The 22,773-nt window shown below is 44.0% G+C and overlaps 3 protein-coding genes and 3 non-coding genes across 11 annotated transcripts; 1 reads left to right on the forward strand and 5 right to left on the reverse strand.

Moving 5' to 3' along the window:
• On the reverse strand, positions 1-2,180 carry SPCS1 (signal peptidase complex subunit 1). The gene is made up of 4 exons (XM_010364996.2): positions 1,880-2,180; positions 1,460-1,519; positions 1,284-1,370; positions 1-487 (listed from the first exon to the last, which is right to left on the reverse strand). Exons 1-4 carry the CDS (start codon positions 2,114-2,116, stop codon positions 362-364), a joined length of 510 nt encoding a protein of 169 aa, XP_010363298.1. The 5' UTR covers positions 2,117-2,180; the 3' UTR covers positions 1-361.
• Positions 2,079-13,778, forward strand: GLT8D1 (glycosyltransferase 8 domain containing 1). Of its 5 annotated transcripts, none has more exons than XM_010364992.2 (11): positions 2,079-2,712; positions 3,207-3,435; positions 7,651-7,702; positions 7,787-7,885; positions 10,223-10,436; positions 11,602-11,719; positions 11,943-12,027; positions 12,225-12,337; positions 12,688-12,854; positions 12,965-13,077; positions 13,228-13,778. In XM_010364992.2, exons 3-11 carry the CDS (start codon positions 7,687-7,689, stop codon positions 13,416-13,418), a joined length of 1,116 nt encoding a protein of 371 aa, XP_010363294.1. In that variant the 5' UTR covers positions 2,079-2,712; positions 3,207-3,435; positions 7,651-7,686; the 3' UTR covers positions 13,419-13,778. The 5 variants fall into 5 exon arrangements, with proteins under 5 accessions (XP_010363294.1, XP_010363295.1, XP_010363293.1 ...); XM_010364993.2 differs by having other exon boundaries at positions 3,211-3,435; XM_030930608.1 differs by having other exon boundaries at positions 2,331-2,712; positions 3,207-3,447.
• GNL3 (G protein nucleolar 3) lies at positions 13,767-22,759 on the reverse strand. Of its 2 annotated transcripts, XM_010364990.2 has the most exons (15): positions 22,631-22,759; positions 21,905-21,963; positions 21,353-21,490; positions 21,119-21,232; positions 20,531-20,614; positions 19,544-19,676; positions 18,036-18,148; positions 17,666-17,792; positions 16,805-16,892; positions 15,229-15,403; positions 14,951-15,093; positions 14,736-14,872; positions 14,473-14,648; positions 14,170-14,236; positions 13,767-14,077 (listed from the first exon to the last, which is right to left on the reverse strand). In XM_010364990.2, exons 1-15 carry the CDS (start codon positions 22,641-22,643, stop codon positions 13,995-13,997), a joined length of 1,650 nt encoding a protein of 549 aa, XP_010363292.1. In that variant the 5' UTR covers positions 22,644-22,759; the 3' UTR covers positions 13,767-13,994. The 2 variants fall into 2 exon arrangements, with proteins under 2 accessions (XP_010363292.1, XP_030786238.1); XM_030930378.1 differs by lacking the exon at positions 22,631-22,759 and having other exon boundaries at positions 21,746-21,947.
• On the reverse strand, positions 15,459-15,535 carry LOC115892211. Its single transcript, XR_004052098.1, has one exon. It is a non-coding gene; the product is annotated as a small nucleolar RNA SNORD69 (small nucleolar RNA).
• Positions 17,913-17,996, reverse strand: LOC115892224. Its single transcript, XR_004052112.1, has one exon. It is a non-coding gene; the product is annotated as a small nucleolar RNA SNORD19B (small nucleolar RNA).
• LOC115892206 lies at positions 19,435-19,502 on the reverse strand. The gene has a single exon (XR_004052090.1). It is a non-coding gene; the product is annotated as a small nucleolar RNA SNORD19 (small nucleolar RNA).
• Positions 22,760-22,773: the final 14 nt, after the last annotated feature.

The following is a 22,773-nucleotide window of genomic DNA, read 5'->3' on the forward strand; positions in this document are numbered from 1 at the left end:
TTGCACTATGAGGTTTAATTGCAAATATTAAAATGGCTTAACAACTCATAATGAATTACAAAACTTTGATAGTTACATTGTACTATCATTTATGAGGCATTTATTCTTCATTATTTACACCTGAAAGAAACTGCATACTTGTGTGTTCTGTTCCCCATTGCACAGCCAGATTATGAAGAGAAGGTCTAAACTACTTATATAAATCAAAACCCAACTGAGCTAGAAATGAAGTATAAAGAGAACTAAATCTACACACAGCTGTGCCATAAGAGCATTAGATGGTTTTAGCTCTTTTCTGGGGTATGAAAGCAATGTAGCTCATCTCACAGGAAACAAAAGCAGGTGCTGAATCATGAAAACCTCAGTTATTTTTAGCATGCCTCTTAATTTTTCTTTCCCCTGGTTTCTTGTCATCTGTGCTTGAGTCTTGAACAGGTAACCACTTGAGAGGATGCCGGCGATAAATGGGCCATGGAGGAAGTGTCAGCTGGGCCAGAAAAGAGGAAATGCATAAATTATAGCTATTAAAAGTTTAAAAAATTATGTATAATGCCAGGTTCCCAAACGACTCCCATGCTGAGGGAACAAAAAACAAAAAAATCCATATTCCTATAAAGGCTCTGTGCCATCATCCATGCAAAACACTGTAAGATGATGGGAACAGGCGTACTGCCTACACAAATGGCTTTAAGACCTAAAAGGTGAGGGGCCAGGCGTGGTGGCTCTCGCCTGTAATCCAAGCACTTTGGGAGGCCAAGGTGGGCGGATTGTTTGAGACCAGCCTGGCCAACACAGTGAAACCCTGTCTCTACTGAAAATACAAAAATTAGCTGGGTGTGGTGATGTGAACCTGTAGTCCCAGCTACTCTGGAGGCTGAGGCAGGAGAATCATTAAACCCGGGAGGCAGAAGGTGCAGTGAGCCAAGATCGCCCCAGTGCACTGCAGCCTGGGCAACAGAGTGAAACTCCGTCTCAAAAAATTTAAAATAAATAAATAAATAACAGGTGAGGGGGCAATGTGAGCACCATGAAAAACTCCTGCTGGCTTTGACTTTAAGATTATTACCTAGAGTAGCTGCCAAAGGAAATAAGCTATGTCCTTTTATATAGTTCACACCATCTGACACTATTTTGGCATTCTACTTTTCCAATGATAGCAAAGGGAAACGCTGTCTGGAAGGATGAGGGAAATACTGGCTTTGGGTCTCACTACTGAGTAGGTCTAACCAAACCAACCCGACTCACAAAACCCAAGTTGCCACTAACACCCACAAATTTCTTACCAAACATGAAAAACCAAATCCGGCCATAACTATATAGACAGTCCACCCGAACTGTTCAGCCACGTATCCGTAGATAAATCCAACTATCTAGAGACAAATGAAGTATATTAAACACACTCAAACTGAGGGTTGGGAGAGAGGCGGGGGCGGAGATTAAACGTAAAACCAATACTTACTGCAGAAAAAAGAATAATTCCCTGAAACATCTGTTCAGCTAGCTTCTGGCCCTTGTAATCCTGGGGTGAAGCAGAGGAAAAAAAGAATTGGATCCACCGCCGAGGAGATAACAATTTCTGCCCTGACCTCACAACTTTGGCACAGGGTAACCCCAATATCAGGGTCTCCCGCTCACCTAAGGACCTGGGCAAGAAATTAAATTCTGGGCTTCCCGGGAGGAACTGAAACACCCTCACGGAGAATGGACACATTCTCGCGGAGTAGAAGAGAAGGGGACCCAGGAGGCAATTCGGTAAAGAGGGTGGAGGGTAACCATCAAGGCCCGGAACAGCGCAGCACTGGGTCGGTGCTCCGACATGGGCTTCGAAGCTGCCAGGCACAGGAGCTGCGTGCGGAGGTCCCCGGGGCTGCGCCCTCACCATCTGCGTGGGCAGCGAGCTCAGATGCTCCAGCATGGCTGGCTGAGGAGGCGGGCAGCCGACCGCGGGTGGCGGGCTGCGAGGCGAGGGCGACCGAGACTTATGGACCGTAAGGGCCAAGGTCTCACGCTGCGCGTTGCCAGGCGGGCCTTCTACGCCCAGGAGAGCGATGGCCGCGGCCCCGGAAGCGGAAGTCTCCGACGGGCCGATACAGCCCATGTCCCCGCCCCGCGCCATTGCTAGGCGACGTGCGCTTTTGCCGCGGCGTGCTGCCCGCGAGGGCAGCTGAGGTGGTGGCGGCGGCGGCCGCCGCGTCGAGGCATCGCGCGGCCGTGAAGGGTTCACCGTCAGTGCTGTTGGGTGCTTGGAGCCGCGGGCCCCGTCCCGAAAACTGTCCTTGACAGTGCCTGCGCGGCCCAATGGCCGCCAGCGCGCGCCGCGTCTCCATGGCGACGGTATTTTCTCTGCGAGGACCCCGGCGGTAGGGCTGCCCCGCTGCGCCTGCTTGGCGCGACGCTCTAGCGGTTACCGCTGCGGGTTGGCTGGGAGTTGTGGGGCTGCGCGGCTGCCACGGAGCTAGAGGGCAAGTGGGCTCGGCCCAGCGTGCAGGGGACGCGGGCAGCCAGACAACGGGCTAGGCCCCGGGGCCTGCGGCGCGGGCGCTGAGCTGGCAGGGCGGGCCAGGGCTGCATCCCCATCTCCTCCATCGCCTGCAGTAAGGGCGGCCGCGGCGAGCCTTTGAAGGGAAGGACTTGTCGGAGCCCTAACCAGGGGTATCTCTGAGCCTGGCGGGATCCCCGGAGCGTCACATCACTTTCCGATCACTTCAAAGTGTAAGGGGGGCCCTACCGACCCTTGGAATTTAGGGGGGCTACCCTAGGCGGCATCCACAAGAGAGAGAATTCCCTTGGAGAGGGGACCCCGGTCCTCGGTTGTCCCTCTCATCTGCGTGGAGAGTCCCTCATCTGGGGGCTCCCGAACTCGGCCCTCTCACATTCTGGCCGACTTTACTGACCCTCACAGACGCAGGCTGGGCCCTCCCGATAGAGGCCAGCCAAAGGTTCACTCAGCCTCTCTTTCAAGGCTGGTGTATCTCTAAATCGTAGACCCTCCTCTGTTACCTTGAGCCAGGTGGGATGTCCACGTTTTGGAGAGAAACCGTTCTGAGGAACCCGGGCTTCTGGGTCCCGGCTGGCTCTCCGGCCCCCAGGTTATGTACTCAGGGTTAGCCACAGATAGTGAGATTCTAGGCACTCCCGGGACAGGGTGGGACTGCTGTCCTCATTCATGCAACCAGCAAATATTCACGGCACCTTGTTTGTGCCAGACAGCGGACCGAGGACACGGTTGTTACCAAGACCAGGCTGTTGCCTTGGAAGAGCCCAGAGCGTGTCAAGGGAGACAGCCACATCACGCCAGAAATACGTGACAGCTGGATTAGCCCTGGGAGAGGGAGGCTCAGATGTGGGAGCTCAGGGGAGGTGCAGCTCAACGTGGAGTTTGGAGGAGGCTACCTTGACTTCTGAAAGCCAAGTGGGAGCCAGCCAGATGAAAGGGTAGGAGAAAGTGTATGTATATCCTCAGTGCCCTTTCATCCTTGCACGTGGCAGAGACCAAACAGTAAAATGCAGACACCTTTGACACTTTTCTGACCTTGGAAGGAGTCAGGACGTGTAGAAGGCAGAAAGAGGGATGGGCAAGAGTTCATTCCTGTTTCCTTCCCATGCTCTGTATTTCTTGGTGTGATTGAACAGACTTTCTGATGTGTGTATAAATAGATACATCTTTGTGTAGTCTTTTTTTTTTTTTTTTCTTGAGATGAAGGCTCGCTCTGTCACCCAGGCTGGAGTGCAGTGGTGCGATCGTGGCTCACTGCAACCTCTGCCTCCTGGATTCAAGTGATTGCCCTGCCTCAGCCTCCTGAGTAGCTGAGATTACAGGCATGCACCACCAAGCCCGGCTAAATTTTGTGTTTTTAGTAGAGATGGGGTTTCACTGTGTTGGCCAGACTCGTCTCTAACGCCTGACCTCAAGTGATCCACCCACCTCGGCCTTCCAAAGTGCTGGGATTATAGGCATGAGCCACCACGCCTAGCCAGTGTGGTCTTTTTATTTTTTTGTATTCATGGTTTTGTATTCTTGGATTCAACCAACCACGGATTGAAATTACAGATACAGAGGGCTGACTCTAATATGCCGTTTTACATAAGGGACTTGACCACCTGTGAATTTTTGTATACATGGGGAGTCCTGGAGCCAATCCCCGACTGATACTGAGGATCAACTGTGTTGCTAATCAAATTGTACACAATTGTATACTCTAACGAAAATGTAGTTACAGATCCAGGGTCTATGTGCAATTTTGTTTTGAGAATTCCTTCTAACCAGATCAGGAAAGCTCTCTTACCAGAAATAGCCCCAGGAAAGACAATATGGATTAGACATACTCCATGATAACTGGCGTTTTGCATGTAGGTAACTGTGGAAGTTTTAGGAGCAACTGGTTTCTGCCTTGCCACTCTACTTAAGTATGTCAGATACTTGATAGAATTGTGTTTTTCTTGTTTCCAGCCAACTGGTTGTCGCACGTATGCCTCTCGATCCCATAACTGTTAACTGGAAGTCAAGAAACTAAAAACATTATCTCTTGTATCATTAATTAACTGGGATTTATTTGAGTGCAAGATTGTTTTCTCAGTGGTGGTGGAAGTTGCCTCATCGCAGGCAGATGTTGGGGCTTTGTCCGAACAGCTCCCCTCTCCCAGCTTCTGTAGATAAGGTCAGCCCATAATGTGATAGAGACATACGACTTAGGGTATATACCAATGTATATTCTTTTTTTTTTTTTTTGAGACAGAGTCTTACTCTTTTGCCCAGGCTGGAGTGCAGTGGCACAATCTCGACTCACTGCAACCTCCGCCTTCCAAGTTCAAGGGATTCTCTTGCCTCACCCTCCCGAATAGCTGGGGTTGCAGGCACCTGCCAGCACGCCTGGCTAATTTTTTATATTTTTAGTAGAGATAGGGTTTCACCATGTTGGACAGGCTGGTCTCGAACTCCTGACCTCATGATCCACCCGCCTCGGCCTCCCAAAGTGCTGAGATTACAAACGTGAGCCATGGCGCCCTGATATATGTAAGAGGAAGTTCACCAATACATTGTACTTCATATATACTGCTTTGGAAAGACGCATGTGAGCTGGGCCTGGTGGCTCAGGCCTGTAATCCCAGCACTTTGGAAGGCCGAGGCAGGTGGATCACCTGAGGTCAGGAGTTCGAGACCAGCCTGGCCAACATGGTGAAACCCTATCTCTATTAAAATTAGCTGGGCGTGGTGGCACACACCTGTAGTCCCTGCTACCTGGGGGGTTGAGGCACGAGAATCACTTCAATCTGAGAGGCAGAGGTTGCGGTGAGCCCAGATGGCGCCACTGCACTGCAGCCTGGGTGACAGAACGAGACTCCGTCTCAAAAAAAAAAAAAGGAAGGAAAGAAAGATGTGTATTTCCCCCCTAATTTGTAATCTGGCCTGTGATTGCAGTTTTAAAAAGATATTTTTTTTAGATATGGGGTCGGGGGGAGTGGTCATACTGTGTTGCTCAGGCTGGTGTCGAACTCCTGGGCTCAGGCAGTGTCCCGCCCCCACCACCTGAGTAGTTGGGATTATAGGTATCAGCCACAGTGCCTGACCCCAGTTTTTATTGTTTTTTATTTTTTATTTTTTTGAGACAAGGTATCGCTTTGTCACCCAGGCTGGAGTGCAATGGCATGAATATGGCTTACTGTAGTCTTGACCTCCCTGGCTCAGGTGATCCTCCTGCCTTAGCCTCCCAAATACTTGGGACTACAGGTGCATGTCACCATGCCTGGCTAATTTTTGTATTTTTCTAGAGATGGGCTTTCACAATGTTGCCCAGGCTGGTCTTGAACTCCTGAGCCCAGGTGATCAGCCCACCTTGGCCTTGTTGTTTTCATTTTGGGATTATAGGCATGAGCCACAGTGCCCAGCCCCCAATTTTTTCAACAGCTTTTCAATATATTTCTCTTCTTTACAAAGGCTTTAGAAATTAAGTGCCTGGTATGCACACAATTTACCTAGGATGAAGTTAATTCAAACTTACTTTGTCTGTAGTCCCTGCTACTTGGGAGGCTGAGGCAGGAGGCTTGCTTGAGCCTAGGAGTTAGAGGCCAGCCTGGGCAACATGGTGAGAGCCTAAAAAAACAAATGAACTAACTTGCTTTGCAATATGCTATGTTTGAAAGTGGTTTGTAAAATTAATAGCCTTATGTAAGTGTTCGGTACTACTATGGGTGAAAATGAAGTAAGGGTATAAGGTAGGTTCACGATATCTTGGTTGTAAAATGTCTATAAGGAAACATTTTACCCAGAGCTTGTTGAAGGAATTTATTTTTTAAATAAATTTAGTTCCACCTACTATCTTGTTTCCACTGAATTGTTTTGAAAAGGTCAAGGTCAGATGAGCTGAGGAGGACCAACCAGGACAGTGTGACAATTAAACACCACCTTCTTAAGAGATGAATAGCTAGCTAACAGAGATGGTTTTTGGGAATAGCACCTTAAATGTTTTTTTGGCGGGGCGCAGTTGCTCACGCCTGTAATCTTAGCACTTTGGGAGGCTTGAGGTGGGCAGATCACGAGGTCAGGAGTTCGAGACCAGTCTGGCCAACATGGTGAAACCCCATCTCTACTAAAAATACAAAAATTAGCTGGGCGTGGTGGGGCATGCCTGTAATCCCAGCTATTGGGAAGGCTGAGGCAGGAGACTCACTTGAATGCGGGAGGCAGAGGTTGCAGTGAGCTGAGATCGTGCCACTGCACTCCAGCCTGGGGGACAGAATGAGACTCCGTTTAAAAAAATAAACTAAAATAAACTTTTTTTTGTTTTTGCTAGTTACGATGGCTAGAAATGCACTCCAAACTTTTGATATCGATTGGATTTTGTGAATTTTTGTAACTTTTTCTCTGCTGTGGGTTTGTCAAGTGAATTTGGATGATATTCTTTTCTCTGAGGACACTCATGTTAAAGGTGAATGGGATACAACTCTGAACAGGCATGTTTTTACGGATGAGGCTAAGACCTCAGGTTACTTGGTCATAGACAACCTGAATCCATGTCTACTTTAGGAATTTTAAGTAGAAACTTAATTCTGTTATGTTATTTTTTATTTTAAAGACGGAGTCTCACTCTGTTGCCCAGGCTGGAGTGCAATGGCACGATCTCGGCTCACTGCAACCTCTCTTGCCCAGGTTCAAGTGATTCTCCTGCCTCAGCCTCCTGAGCAGCTGGGATTACAGGCCCCTGCCACTGTGCCCGGCTAATTTTTTTTTTGCAGTTTTTAGTAGAGACAAGGTTTCACCATCTTGACCAGGCTGGTCTTGAACTCCTGACCTCGTGATCCCACCCCCCACCACCAGCCTCCCAAAGTGCTGGGATTACAGGCATGAGCCACCGTGCCTGGCTGAAACTTAATTCTTAAATTTTTTTTGCTTTTCATCTTGTGATGTATAATATACAAGGCTAAGGTTATGTATTTCTCCAACTTATTTTTAAGTTTTTTATTAATGACTACCACAAAAATTTCAGATCCGAAATTAGGTTCTTGGAAACTGCTAATTCAAAATGAGTTTCTTGCAGAATACCATATATGCCTCCTGTTTCTTCCTGAATTAAAAAAAAAAAAAAGTGTTAGGGCATTTTGATGTCCCTTCTCATGCACTTACTGACTTTGGGGGCTTGTTTTGTTTTGTAGGGTTAATAACTACTATTTATATGACAGAAGAAAAAGATGTCATTCCGTAAAGGTATGCTCTTTCTACAAGTTAACTTGTTTTTATACCTGGTGAAAGATAAAGAGGTATAACGTAGGTTTTCCCTATCTATTTCAGTAAACATCATCATCTTGGTCCTGGCTGTTGCTCTCTTCTTACTGGTTTTGCACCATAACTTCCTCGGCTTGAGCAGTTTGTTAAGGAATGAGGTTACAGGTATGGGAACATTTACTAATAATGCCTTAGAATCTGTTGAGGACCTGGTATTCTCTGTGTTGCACATCCTAAGTTGTTCTTCTTCTGGTAGTACTAGCAGTTGTTTGTTAAGGGTTTGATCTGACAGAATATTCCTTTTCACCAAATCAGAGGCCTTAGGAGAGCCTCTGAGGGCTGCCATCTGTTCACATGTCAGCAGGACAGGGCTTCAGAAAGTGAGGGTAGACAAGTGTCCTTGGTGTTTGATGCCCGCTCTAGTCACTAGAGTGTCAGTCTAGTTACTTTCCTTCAGCTGTGCAGCTGCATCAGTGGGACTGTAGCAATAAAAGTTTTGTCAAGTGATTTTTAAAAATCACTGTGTTGTATAATGCATTGCACAGTATATTGAATTAGTTGTTCATACTGTTCTCCCTTGGTATTAAGGAATGTTTGAGGCTTGAGTGTTTGTCAAAAATCATTTTTGGATTGCCACCCACCATAGTTGACCAGAGTGAGAGACTATAATAGCTTTCCCCTGACTTTCACAGAGTGCTCTGATAGCATGTTTTATCATGTGTATATATGTATGATACATATAAAGTAATGCATGTTCCTAGTAGGAAAGTTTATAAAAAAGAGAACAGCGGCCAGGAGCAGTGGCTCACGCCTGTAATCCCAACACTTTGGGAGGCCGAGGTGGGCGCCTCACAAGGTCAAGAGATCGAGACCGTCTCAGCACTTTGGGAGGCTGTGGGCAGATCATGAGGTCAGGAGTATAAGACCAGCCTGGCCAACATGGTGAAACCGTGTCTCTACTAAAAATACAAACATTTGCTGGGCCTGGTGGTATGCATCTGTAGGTCCAGCTACTCGGGAGGCTGAGGCAGGAGAATCGCTTGAACCCAGGAGGCGGAGGTAGCAGTGAACCAAGATCACGCCACTGCACTCAAGCCTGGTGACAGTATGAGTCTTCGTCTCAAAAAAAAAAAAAAAAAAAAAAGAGACAACAGTATTCAAGCTCCATGAAGGCAATTTGTGTACTGTTTTATCTTCTGTGCCTATGGATGGTGGCTGATACCTATAGCTGTTCAATAAATATTGGTTGAATGAATGATTTCATTGCCTAAAGTTAACTTATTACATTTTTGGCTTAGTACCTTCCAGTTTTTTCCTACATATCTTTTTTCTGTACAGTTGAGATTGTACTATATATAAACTGTACATTATGTGTTTTTCTGTATATCATGTCACTGTGATGGTAGAAACTCTTCATACATAATTTTAATGTCTATTAATTTGTTTCCACAGGATAACATCTTGTGGTACAACAGTTTTAACACTTTTTGATGGCAGCCCTACAATAGGAAATACATTACATGTAGCACATGTACATACATATGTATTTACTTATTGGCTGTCTATCCTCAGAAAGTTAGGGATGTTTTATTCATGGCTGTAACCCCAGTGCCTAGATACTGCCTGGCACATAGTAAATACCAGGGTTCAATGAGGAATTAATTAAAAAAAAAAAAGGCAAGAATGTATATAGGACAGTACTTGCAGTTTCCTTGTGTGATACACTGTATTTTCTTTGGTATTCTAATTCAGTTTTCTTTTTTTGTAAGATGGAATTTTCTTCTTGCTTCCCAGGCTGGAGTGCAATGGCACGATCTTGGCTCACGACAACCTCTACCTCCCGAGTTCAAGCGATTCTCCTGCCTCAGTCTCCCAAGTAGCTGGGATTACAGGCATTCACCATTACACCTGGCTCATTTTGTATTTTTAGTAGAGACAGGGTTTTACCATGTTGATCAGGCTGGTCTTGAACTCCTGACCTCAAGTGATCCACCTGCCTCAGCCTCCCAAAGTGCTGGGATTATAGACGTGACTCACCACGCCCGGCCTCTACTTCAGTTTTCTATTGCAATCCAGAAACTTTTTCTGTATAAATTGATTGTGACTCACTCAATTGGTTTAATGCCTACTTGTGATTTGTGACTTAAAAAATATTTAGTTTGCTGCTACGTTTTCACAATTTAAATAAAATTCTTTCTTTTGATTATATTTCAGATTTTGTCCTTAGGAAACTCTTGATACAAATTGCCACAATATATTCTAACAGGTTCTGTTATTTTCCTACCAGTAGTGTATCGAAGTGCTGTCAGCCTATTTTAAAAAATGCTTTCTCCACTTTTCCAAAAGCTTGTTTACATACAGGGAAAGTTTCAGGGCTATATGCTTCAGTTTAATGGGGGAGAATGAGGTAAATCAGAACCATAATCCTTACCTTCCCTTTTTCCGTGTCTTGGACTCAAAAGCCCATGAGATTGTATCACAGTGCCTTCCTTGTGTTTTCAGATTCAGGAATTGTGGGGCCTCAACCTATAGACTTTGTTCCAAATGCTCTCCGACATGCAGTAGATGGGAGACAAGAGGAGATTCCTGTGGTCATCGCTGCATCTGAAGACAGGCTTGGGGGGGCCATCGCAGCCATAAACAGCATTCAGCACAACACTCGCTCCAATGTGATTTTCTACATTGTTACTCTCAACAATACAGCAGACCATCTCCGGTGAGCTCTGCTTATGTGATTCTGCTTCTAGACAATGATCTAGAGCAGGCCAGCTGCTAATCCAGGAACTGTTTTTCTGTGGTTTGTATGTTGTTTTTACAATTGAAATTGTGCCACCGATAAACTGTACAACTGACATATTTTTTTAGGATTGTATTATGAGCTTATCCCTATAATAGAAGTGATACAAGGAGCTCATGCCAGAAAGTCAGTCAACTGTCACTCTGCACTGTTAACCCCACCTGACGTTGTTTTGGTAATACTACTTTCTCAGTGAAGGGATCAGTAAATGTTGATTTGTAAGTTACAGGTTCCTTATTTCATGGACATGTTCTGAGCAGCTCTGGTCTAGAGTGGGAAGGGACTTAGCAACAAAGGCAAGGTAGTGTTGTGAAGCTGATCACAGGCTGATCACAGGTCCTGATCCAAATCCTGACTTTCCCCAGAGTGATCTAGGGAAACTTGGATAGTCCAATCCGTTTTGAAAATGAACTAAGACTTACAAAACTTACTCCAAATTTGTTGGTCTAACAAATTAACTAGTTGTCAAATTTCTAAAACATTTTCGTCCTTATGGCCTTCTCCATGGTTCATATTTAGTTTTTGAAGCTGTAAATTCTGAACCATTTAAAATACAGAAACAGAAGCTGTATAAAAATAGACTACAGAAATAACACTAAGTATCCACAAAACGCTGATTTGAAACTGACCTAGAAAAAATGTGCAGTACTCCTTTAGCAAACACTTTTTTCTTACAGGTAGTGCCTTAGACTTGAGTGGTGGAATTACTCAGTGAATTAAGAAGTCAGTCTGTAGATAAGAGATTACTCTGTTGGTAATTAGCTTTCGCTACCGTCACTTTGACTCCTTTTCTTCACCAGTGTATTTATTGGGTTAAGAGTTGGATGGTCTAGGTGGTGATGAAATGTTCTTAATTCTGTATTGTATTTTTCTAGAGTAGTTTTAGTGTTATAATTACTATGTAACCTTGGTTCAGGGAGGGACTTTGGTGGGAATAACCATCACTTCAGACGAGGAAACCAAAGCTCAGAGATAAAAGGAGCTTGTAAACACCTATTTGGTCCATAGGGTTTCTTTTGCATTATTCCCTCATTGGTTTGGAGACATTATTTGAAACTAAAATTTAGTGTTTTATCTTCATCAGGTCCTGGCTCAACAGTGATTCCCTGAAAAGTATCAGATACAAAATTGTCAATTTTGACCCTAAACTTTTGGAAGGGAAAGTAAAGGAGGATCCTGACCAGGGGGAATCCATGAAACCTGTGAGTTCCATGCATCCTTCTTTGTACTTGGCAGTATTAGGAAATAATGGAATACCTGGGTATCTGTGGATATAGTGCAGGTAGTTTCCTGGGGACCAAGCCTGGGTGGTTCTAAGAGTCCTTTCTTCTCCTGAATGTGTACTGAAAGCATCCTAGGAGTTTCTATGTAAATAAAAGCACAGCCAGTGCAGTATCCTATGCCAATTATTATTTCCTTTTCCAGTTAACCTTTGCAAGGTTCTACTTGCCAATTCTGGTTCCCAGCGCAAAGAAGGCCATATACATGGATGATGATGTAATTGTGCAAGGTATCAAAAATGTTACCATGAGTGCTGTTCTCCACCCAGATTGAGTACAATTGCTAAATAAAACAATGGGTTACAGTGGGCTATAGTGGTTGTTTTATTTACAGTCTTCTATAAAAGGTCACCATAGGGAGAAGTGGGAATAACAGGGAACTCTCAAGGCAACTGAAATACAAATCTTAACATCTTGTCTATTTCAGGTGATATTCTTGCCCTTTACAACACACCACTGAAGTCAGGACATGCAGCTGCATTTTCAGAAGATTGTGACTCAGCCTCTACTAAAGTTGTCATCCGTGGAGCAGGAAACCAGGTAAATTGCTTACCACACATCCCTCTTCCTACAATATCGTTTATTGGGAAGAGGTTGCAAATTCAGGGAACTCTTTTGCTGCAATTTACACTCACTCCCCAATCATTTCATCACAAAACTCAATCCTGCTTTTCTGTAGACTTCTTCATGGACTTGACAGCCTAATTGTTCTTCTTGAACATCTGGTTTAATATGTCAACATCTAGGTTCCTATTCTAACTTGGAATTTCAAGTATCTATTATCTAATCTGAAGAAGTCATAGTTTAACAGCTGTTTTCTCTACTGGCTATAAAATTTGTATCTATTCTGTTTGAAGCAGTGAATACATATATCCTATCTGTGTTTTTAGTACAATTACATTGGCTATCTTGACTATAAAAAGGAAAGAATTCGTAAGCTTTCCATGAAAGCCAGCACTTGCTCATTTAATCCTGGAGTTTTTGTTGCAAACCTGACAGAATGGAAACGACAGAATATAACTAACCAACTGGAAAAATGGATGAAACTCAATGTAGAGTAAGTATGTAACTGGCCGAGCTGTGAAAAACTGTTGTATTTCAATTCCGGGAGTTGTGACTAACAGGAGTTAGCACTTTTCACTAACATTTGTTTTCTGTTCCACCAAGAGAGGGATTGTATAGCAGAACCCTGGCTGGTAGCATCACAACACCTCCTCTGCTTATCGTATTTTATCAACAGCACTCTACCATCGATCCTATGTGGAATGTCCGCCACCTTGGTAAGTAGAATTAACCAGTGGCATAAGCTAGTAAAGAATTGGTACCTAAAGAACTATCCTCAGGGATAGGGTATATTCTTTGTTTCCCTTAAGTTTTCTGCACAATTTCACATGGCACAATGATGTGCCTATTTTTGTCTCAAATATAAGGTTCCAGTGCTGGAAAACGATATTCACCTCAGTTTGTAAAGGCTGCTAAATTACTCCATTGGAATGGACATTTTAAGCCATGGGGAAGGACCGCTTCATATACTGATGTTTGGGAAAAATGGTATATTCCAGACCCAACAGGCAAATTCAACCTAATCCGAAGATACACCGAGATCTCAAACATAAAGTGAAACAGAATTTAAACTATAAGCATTTCTCAGGAAGTCCTGGAAGATGGCATGTATGCAAAGTAACAGTTGCGAGGCTTCAATGCCTATCGTAGCAAGCCATGGAAAAAGATGTGTCAGCCGGGTAAAGATGACAAACTGCCCTGTCTGGAAGTCAGCTTCCCAGACAGACTATAGACTATAAATATGTCTCCATCTGCCTTACCAAGTGTTTTCTTACTACAATGCTGAATGACTGAATGACTGGAAAGAACTGATACAGCTAGTTCAGCTAGCTGGTACGGATAATTCAAAACTGCTGTTGGCTTTAATTTTGTAACCTGTGGCCTGATCTGTAAATAAAACTTAACATTTTTCAATAGGTATCGTATTTTTTTATTCCAGATAACTACTTCCACTCACAATGAGATGAATTGTCTTTTTAAAGAATTTAGGGATTCCAAATTGCCTGGTTTTAATACAATACATATTCACAAAATTTACACAGCTCATGCATACCATAACTTACATATATTATACATAGAAGTTTAGCAGTCTGCTTAGAATATAAAAAAACTCATAAAAAAAGACATGGTTCTGTTACACATAATCTGTACTGAAGTCATAAGCATCATCCTCTTCAATCATTTTATCCAAGATAAAAGACCTTGTAGACTGTTCACCTATATTGCAGGAAAATAAAAAGATTTTCAAAAAGTCAAAGTGATTCTACACCATGCTGCTTTGTTAGAAGAACCCCTTTTGCCTGCCTCACCTGCTGTAGACTCCTCAGACAGTGCCTCCCCTGTCTCTTCTGCAGCGAACATGCCTGAGCTCTTTTCCTGTGTGACAAAGAAAAATGGTGCTGGATTAGTAGCCCTTGTCTTGCTTATTTAATCCAAGTAGTTATGTACCTGAAAAAATTAACTCTTTGGAGGTACATATAACGGGATGTGCAAAATTAAGGCTAACGGATCACAAGCCTCAAATATTTCCTATCTTCAGTTCTTTCTCATTATGTATTATAATGCTAGAAAACTCACTTCAGTTTTAAACAACTCATGGAGGACACACTTACATCAACTTCTTCATCAATAATTTCCTGGTCACTGTCTTTGTCATCCTCCTCCTCCTCCTGCTTCCTTTCTTTCCGTTTTGGCAATTCTTCATGTATGTCCTTTTCTTCTATTATTCCATTTGTCAGACCGGAAGACTGGAAAAGGATGCTATTGGCCAAATGAGGACCCTTGATGGCTAGGGAAGAAACAAAGCCCATGTAAACAGGTAAGACCTCTATTGGCCTGTCAACTGATGAAGACAGCAGTGACACACAGTTCTCACCTTTTATGCTCTGTGCATTGTTCTTTTCCAGTTCTTCCAGATTGAAGTCCCTTTTCATGTCTACCACAGTACTCTCATTAAAATATGGAGGAGGAGTCCAAGATGTAGGGGTACAGCAATAGTAAGCTAATGAGGCACTGATATTAAAAATAAGATGTGTCAAAAGGAGGTTTATTCTAGTGGTCACCAAAATGCCAACAGAAAAGAAAGCTTACCCTGTCCACTCAGACCACAGCAGTTTGGCAGCACCTTCAACATTTGGGATTCCACCTTTCTGGTGCATACCTCTTCTCTGAGCAAGCATAGTAAAAAATTCCAGAGAATTCCTGTAGCCTGGGACAGTATATTTCAGTACTACCTTAAAAAACAAACAAACAAAAAAAGAACTTCATCTGACATGTCAGAACTTTAAAAAACTTCCAAAATTCTTCTACTGAAAATGCTTATGATGAAAGAAAATGGCTCCAAGGAGCTCATGAGAAGGCGTTTTTACCTGTCGAGCATCAGCCTGGGCAAGGATGGCACTGGCAGCCTCCATCGGTTTTACTACTTCAATACTTGCTGGACTTCGCAGAGCAAGTGCAGAGGAGGAATTAAGTGGAGATACGATGAAGCTTGGACTATCTATGATTGTGATCTGTTTGTCCAAGGGGACAACTTGCATGCTCCTGAAAGAAGAGAGATGGAATTGATGGGGGCATTGGTTTATTTGGAAGGTAAGAGAACATGAAGCTCAGGGTTGGATTGAACAGACTCAGCACAGTCAGTCAGATCCAGTTTATCATCATTTGCTTCACATTTATCTAAAACTGTAACAGCATACCCAACTATTCTGAAGAGAAACACTGCGTGTTACAGCTTATATATTTACATCAACCAAAACACATGCTATTTCCTTTGCTATAAATACGCCACCTTCTGGCCGGGTGCAGTGGCTCACGCCTGTAATCTGGGAGGCTGAGGCAGGTGGATCACCTGAGGTCAGGAGTTCGAGACCAGCCTGGCCAACATGGTGAAAGCCCTGTCTGGCCGGGCCCGGTGGCTCAAGCCTGTAATCCCAGCACTTTGGGAGGCCGAGACGGGCGGATCACGAGGTCAGGAGATCGAGACCATCCTGGCTAACACGGTGAAACCCCATCTCTACTAAAAATACAAAAAACTAGCCGGGCGAGGTGGCGGCGCCTGTAGTCCCAGCTACTCGGGAGGCTGAGGCAGGAGAATGGTGTGAACCTGGGAGGCGGAGCTTGCAGTGAGCTGAGATCTGGCCACTGCACTCCAGCCTGGGTGACAGAGCGAGACTCCGTCTCAAAAAAAAAAAAAAAAAAGATTTAGGGCACAGTGGCTCATGCCACCCAATACAAGTGTAATCCCAACACTTTATGAGGCCTAGGTGAGTGGATCACTTAAGGCCAGGAGTTTGAGACTAGCCTGGGCAACACGGTGAAACCCCATCTCTACTAAAAATACAAAAACTAGCTAGGTGTGGTGGCAGCCTTCTAGCTGGCAAATTTTTATTAATTTCTCAAGGCCAGGTTCAAACATCACTTCCTCTGAGGGAGCTTTCCTCTCTATTTGCTTAACTTGTCTTTCAAACTAAATTGTGGGCAGCTGTCCCACTCCAATCAGTTTTTCCCCAAGCCTAGCACTGGCTTAAATCTCTTCACCAAAAGCTTTAAAAAAAATTAGTCCAGGCACGGTGGCTTGACCTGTAATCCCAGCACTTTGGGAGGCCAAGGCGGGCAGATCAGCTGAGGTCAGGAGTTCAAGACCAGCCTAACCAACACGGAGAAACCCGTCTCTACTAAAAATACAAAATTAGCCAGGTGTGGGGGCACATGCCTGTAATCCCAGCCGCTCAGGAGGCTGAGGCAGGAAAATCGCTTGAACCTGAGAGGTGGAGGTTGCAGTGAGCCGAGACTGCACCATTGCATTCCAGCCTGGACAACAAGAGCGAAACTGTCTCAAAAAAAAAAAAAAAAAAAAAAGAAAAGAAAATCACCTTCCTTGAGATAACCAAAATAAAACAGTGTCTCACTAGTAATATTACAATTATGGACACCTCCATTTACCTTGTAAGCCCCATGGATACACCAACATTACACATCTGTTCTTGTTTTAAGCTATTGATAATGCTGCTTTTCCCCACATTTGGGAAACCTACAAATAAATGGGAAATACAGATATAAAAAGCATTATATGTTGGCATTCATGAAATTTTCACTGCCTAATTTTCCATTTCCCTGATGTTTAGGGCAAGATCAGAGTTGGATCTCTGTCTTCACTTCAATACTAAGGCCAATTTTAGTTTCATTTTTTGCACAAGTAATGAAAAGGCAGGAAAATACTGTAAATTCAAACAAACCAAGAGCTTTTAGAAACCAGCTTCCTACAGTAATCAGTTCCAACAAAAAAACTGAATCTGGAGCAGTTGTGTAAGTTTTCTTTTTCTCCTTTCTCTTGAGATGAGTCTCGCTCTGTCACCCAGGCTGGAGTGCAGTGGCGCCATCTGGGCTCACTGCAAGCTCCGCCTCCCGGGCCATTCTCCTGCCTCAGCCTCCCTAGTAGCTGAGACGACAGGCGACCGCCACCATGCCCGGCTAACTTTTTGTACTTTTAGTAGACGGGGTTTCACCGTGTAAGCCAGGATGGTCTCAATCTCCTGACCTCGTCACCCACCCGCTTTGGTCTCCCAAAGTGCTGGGATTACAGGTGTGAGCCACCGTGCCCGGCCAACAGTTGCGTTAAGTTTTTTTCTTTAAATTGTGTGTGGTTATGTGCTTTTAGTAAGGTATAGGCAAGAAGCTACTATTTGAGTGAGCCTTTTACTTGACAACAACTCCATACACTGCTGCTTGGGCACTTAGAGAGCTGGCTAAACTTCTTAACTATTTCAACAATTAAAAAGTAAAAAGTAATGAACTGAAACTCACCAATTACTCCAACCCGAATGGCTTTGCCGCAAGTCTCCTGAAAACCTCCAAGAAGTTTCCAAAGACCTTCTTTCCCAAAGCAGACTTCACTTCTGAATGGAGCAGCATTCTTCTTTGCCTTCACATGCTAAAATTCCAAATAGTTGAATTATTCTGGCAACTTACCTGAAAAATTATTTCAACAAACCCCAAGCAATCAGGCTCCAGAGCCCAGCTCTTAAACTAACTACACTGCCTTTCAGATTATCTCTGGCTGAAATCAGAGTTGGATCTTGTAATTTTTCATTTATTTAAATCAAGATTTTGTACACTCATCATATTTCAACCAAAATCTGAGAGAACCACATATCTTACCACTAATAAAGGATACCTTGGTTATCTTCCCTTTATCCTTTGGTTTTGTTGAGGCTCTGAACACCACTGTTGGCAATTCTTTCTTCAAATAATTTAGCCAGCTCTCCAAATTCTCCTTTGGTACCAGATCTGATAGGAATTAGAAACAAGACATTTGCGGCCAGGCGCGGTGACTCATGCCTGTAATCCCAGCACTTTGGGAGGCCGAGACGGGCGGATCACGAGGTCAGGAGATAAGACCATCCTGGCTAACACGGTGAAACCCTGTCTCTACTAAAAATATACAAAAAAATTAGCCGGGCGTGGTGGTGGGCGCCTGTAGTCCCAGCTACTAGGGAGGATGAGGCAGGAGAATGGCGTGAACCCAAGAGGCGGAGCTTGCAGTGAGCCGAGATCATGCCATTGCACTCCAGCCTGGGCGACAGAGTGAGACTACGTCTCAACAAAAAAAAAGAAGACATTTGCTCCAATTTTGCTATTTTGTTGAGATGCATTTCAAAATCTGGCAACTATAGATTTTACTCTGGTTTACATTTTCCCAGTCTTTTCAAAAGGATTTAATGAGAAAATCAGAGCAGGGTAAGCTCCCCTACCATGCTGCCCTTACCTTAACAGAGCTCAGCATATACACTTCTCTATTTCAATTCCCTTTGTATTGCTCACTCAAAAATTTCAGGACAGACTCAACGTCTGGATTACAAACCTACTAACCCTAGAGCTATGTTTCCAGAATTTACCTTTAGCTAGCAGCCAATTGTTTCTTTTATTCATTCATTTTTTTTTGAGACGGAATCTTGCTCTGTTGCCCAGGCTGGAGTGCAGTGGCATGGTATTGGCTCACTGCAACCTCCGCCTCCTGGGTTCAAGCAATTCTCCTGCCTCAGCCTCCCAAGTGGCTGGGACTACAAGTGCCCACCACCATGCCCGGCTAATATTTGTATTTTAGTAGAGATGGGGTTTCGCCATGTTGGCCAGGCTTTTCTCGAACTCCTGGCCTCAAGTGATCCACCTGCTTCAGCCTTCCAAGCAGCCAATTGTTTCTTAACCCCAAAAATAATTTTAGATTTCATTCCCATTTTCTGCTTTGTAATTCTCTGTTCTGGGTTTTCTTGTTCCTGCTGCTGAAACTCAGATGCATAATTATGCATTTCATTTAAATATTTTGTCACATACGTTCCAATTTATTTCACTCTTGAACTAATACCCGACATTGTGTAGGTGTGGGGAATTTGTCACACTGTCATCACTTCCTAGATGAAATATACTACACTTAACTGGGTATAGCAGCTTACACTCTTATTTAAAAGACAGTAAATACTGAATGGCAAAAGAACAGTAGAAACCCGTTGAGTCAGTTGTAAAAATCACCTCCTCCCCACTGACTAGCACTGTCTCTGGCAAAGTGCACATACTCTGGCTGTGCTGAGGTCAGAGTTGGATCTAATCAGTCTTCAGTGACTATTACACTGTATCCTCATACCTCACCAATGTACATGGAAGACAAAGGGTACCCTCTTTACTCACCTGATTTATTTAATATAAGTACCAGCTTTTTCTGTCCACTCTGGACAATGGCCTCTTCTACCTGAGGACATCTGCAACCAAGAGGATCTCTGGCATCCAACACCTCTAGGACAACATCGGAGGCTTCAATCACCTATTAAGTAAAAAATGACCAGAAGGACATCCCTTGCTCTGGTAATACCTTCAACAAGAGAGTACTGACATTATCCATTTGGCAAGAGGGTGAGCTCAGAGTTGGATCTCATGTCTTCACTTTGGTTATGAAGAATGTTGACCCTCATCATTTCTCACACAGGAGAGTAAAACATAGGCCTCTGATTAAGATGGATTTCAAAAATGAAAATATCCCTGTCTGAATCCTCCCATAGTAAATTATGTAGTTTGGTAGGTCCCTCTGGCCTTGCCAAAAGCTGCTGAAGGGCAGTCAGGTTCTATCCACGGGGGAGTGAGCTTGGGAAAATGTATGTTGGGGATGGGAGTGCTGGAGAGCAACTACACCAAGGAGACAATACCCTCTTGTCCTCTTTCACTTAGGTTTCAACAGAGTACTTTAGAGACCCTTAGCCTGACACTGCTTACTCCAATGTACTTTTCTCAGTCTCAACACTATGTCAACATTTTTTTAAAAATGTTGTAAGTCATGCTTACAGGCAGAACCAGTTTTGTGCAAATATTTAGAACCAAAGAAACTATTTCTGTCAGGTAAACATAGCAGGAAAGGCATTAAACAGCATAAGCTAGAGTCGAGTCACGAAATGATTTGTTGGTGGAAGGTGGGAGGAGGGAGAGGATCAGGAAAGATAACTAATCGGTACTAGGCTTAATGCCTGGGTGATGAAATAATATGTACAACAAACCCCCACGACACAAGTTTACCCATATAACAAACCTGCACATGTACCCTTGATCTTAAAAGGTTAAAAAAAAAATGACTTGAGTCTTTTAAACCTCATTACCACTGTCAGACACTGACCTAGGCTAAGATACCTTTTTAAGTTCTTGGCAGTACAGCTTCTTTGAATTCTGTTTGCCTGACTTGGCTTTGTTCTCAGTTTTGCAAAGCCCAAACGCCTAGAGGATAAAGGGGGAAAGGACACAAAATTAGAAGTAGAGCAGTTGTAACCTCTATCTCCATTTTCCACAGCTGAGTAGCAGCACTTGCAGTTGTTAAATAGGTAAGATGGAGTCTGAACTCAGTTGTCTTCCTCCCAAGAATCTCAGCAGCCTGTAGATGTGCTTTTATTTTTGCACCAGAACTCATCTCAGCCAGGTGCAACAGCCCACACCTGTAATACCAGAAACTGGGAGGCTGAGCGGGGTGGATCACTTGAGTCCAAGAGTTTGAGACCAGCCTTGGCAATATAGTGAAAGCCCATGTCTACTAAAAAAAATTAGCCAGGCATGATGGTGTGCTTCTGTAGTCCCAGCTACTTAAGAGACTGAGGTGGTAAGACTGCTTGAGCCTGGGTGGTCGAGGTTGCAGTGAGCTGTGATTGTGCCACTGCACTCAGGCCCAAGAAACAAAAACAAAATCAAAACCCCTGATCTCTCATTCATAAAGAGACCTAATCATACCTTTTCCATAGGTTCCACATTTGATGGCTTAATATCAGGATTAGTTTCAAATTTTCTTTTCTTTTCCAGTTCCTTCTGCCTGTCAAGTTTCTGCTGCTGTTTTAGTTCTTCAAGCTGTGTCAGAGCCGTAAGGGAAATAGGTGAACCAGTAACTAGTGTTGTTACCTTACTCCGAAAAGTATCACACATAACACACTACACCACTCATTGAAAATTCTGGCTAACATAACTTACCCTCTGTTTCCTTAGCTCAGCTTCCCTAAGAAGAGCCTCCTTAAAGGGAGCACTGTTTGGAACTCCTGGGTCTTTCCTAGGCTTCTTGTGACCCCGCTTTTTAGCCTCCTTCCTTAATTTTCGATGATGTTCTCGAACCTATTAAAATAGATTTTGTCTGCTTACAAAAATATCTTTATACTTAAGCAGAATTCAAGTGAGAAACCAATCTGGCTGCAATTTAGTTATGCCTATAAAATGTAATAGGAAAATGGAGCTTTAGTTGGAATCTTACAAAGTAACGCATAGGTAAGTATAAAACAGTAAGAAAATGTAACCAGAAGGCTCTCTATGCAGAGATTAACATGTTGAACAAATTTAGAGACTTATCACCAAATCATTGCACTTTCTTACAGCTGCACTCCTGATGCCTAAGAGTCTGTGCCCATGGTCAGTCTATCCAATGCCATTTCCCGAAACCAAATCACATTAACCCAGACTTTCCTGCAAAGGAATAGGGCAAAATCAGTTTAGCAGTGTGTTTGGTATAGCTCTCTCAAGCACTACACTTACCTTTTTTTGGATTTTATACCGCTTATGGCAGGTCATGCGTTTACTTGCTTTCTTTAACTCTACAAAGAAACATGACAAATCTGTTAACGCAAATGATTAGTTCTGGGTTAACGCACTATGGAGTTACATCCTTTTCTCGTGTTATTGGCTGCCAAACCTAACGTTAAGACTAATGCGAAATGCCTAATGCAAACATACATGCCACTTTCAAATTCCAGAGAATTAGATTCAGTAGATCCAGAATGGAGTACAAGTTCCCTGCACCTACTTTTACAGTATCAGAATGGGATCATACACAGCAGCGTGTATGAGCGTTTATGAGACCCAAAACGACAGCCACTTTGTGTCAAACAGCACGAATCATAAGGCAGGAGAGGAACACTGAGTCTGGGAGGCGAGTCTCAGCTCTCACGTGGGCCAGCCTGCACGTGGCCACGGAAAGGAAGATATTGGGCCTGAAAAATGGCTCAGATCCTTACGAAAATCTGGCCTAGTCTTCCCCACCCTCTGCCCGGTTTCGTTACACAGAATGAGCCCGCGCGGTTAACATGATCGCCGTAGGGATTTCCAACTCTCGGTCCTACGAGGAAATAGGGCCAAGGCCTACACGTAGGCTCTCACCCCCATACCAGCAGAGACAAAGCCGTAGCGGTAAAAGAGCGTCGTGGTGGCTGCAGCAACTTCCAGACATGGGTCCCTCCACGCCCGCTTCCCGACCCCACTTACTAGGCCGCTTCATCTTGGCTGTAGAAAGCCGCACGAGCACAACAGCCTGCCTCCGCTAGCGCCACGTGTGAAGTGAAGCCACTGACGAGCGTCACGCACTTACGCTGCCGCCGTAAAGTGCGTCACCGCCTCTCTGCGTGTGC

The sequence above is a fragment of the Rhinopithecus roxellana genome, chromosome 1, assembly GCF_007565055.1.
Source record: "Rhinopithecus roxellana isolate Shanxi Qingling chromosome 1, ASM756505v1, whole genome shotgun sequence".
Lineage (NCBI taxonomy): Eukaryota > Metazoa > Chordata > Mammalia > Primates > Cercopithecidae > Rhinopithecus > Rhinopithecus roxellana.

Coding starts and splice junctions, on each gene's coding strand:
- SPCS1 (XM_010364996.2), bottom strand. CDS start 2,116: ATGGCGCGGGGCGGGGACATGGGCTGTATCGGCCCGTCGGAGACTTCC. Junction 1,371..1,459: donor GAATTATTCTTTTTTCTGCA/GTAAGTATTGGT, acceptor ATTTGTCTCTAG/ATAGTTGGATTTATCTACGG. Junction 488..1,283: donor GATTTGGTTTTTCATGTTTG/GTAAGAAATTTG, acceptor TTTCTGGCCCAG/CTGACACTTCCTCCATGGCC.
- GLT8D1 (XM_010364992.2), top strand. Junction 10,437..11,601: donor AATACAGCAGACCATCTCCG/GTGAGCTCTGCT, acceptor TATCTTCATCAG/GTCCTGGCTCAACAGTGATT. Junction 12,028..12,224: donor TGATGATGTAATTGTGCAAG/GTATCAAAAATG, acceptor TGTCTATTTCAG/GTGATATTCTTGCCCTTTAC.
- GNL3 (XM_010364990.2), bottom strand. Junction 21,233..21,352: donor CTGAGCTAAGGAAACAGAGG/GTAAGTTATGTT, acceptor GCTCTGACACAG/CTTGAAGAACTAAAACAGCA. Junction 16,893..17,665: donor CATTCGGGTTGGAGTAATTG/GTGAGTTTCAGT, acceptor ATTTATTTGTAG/GTTTCCCAAATGTGGGGAAA.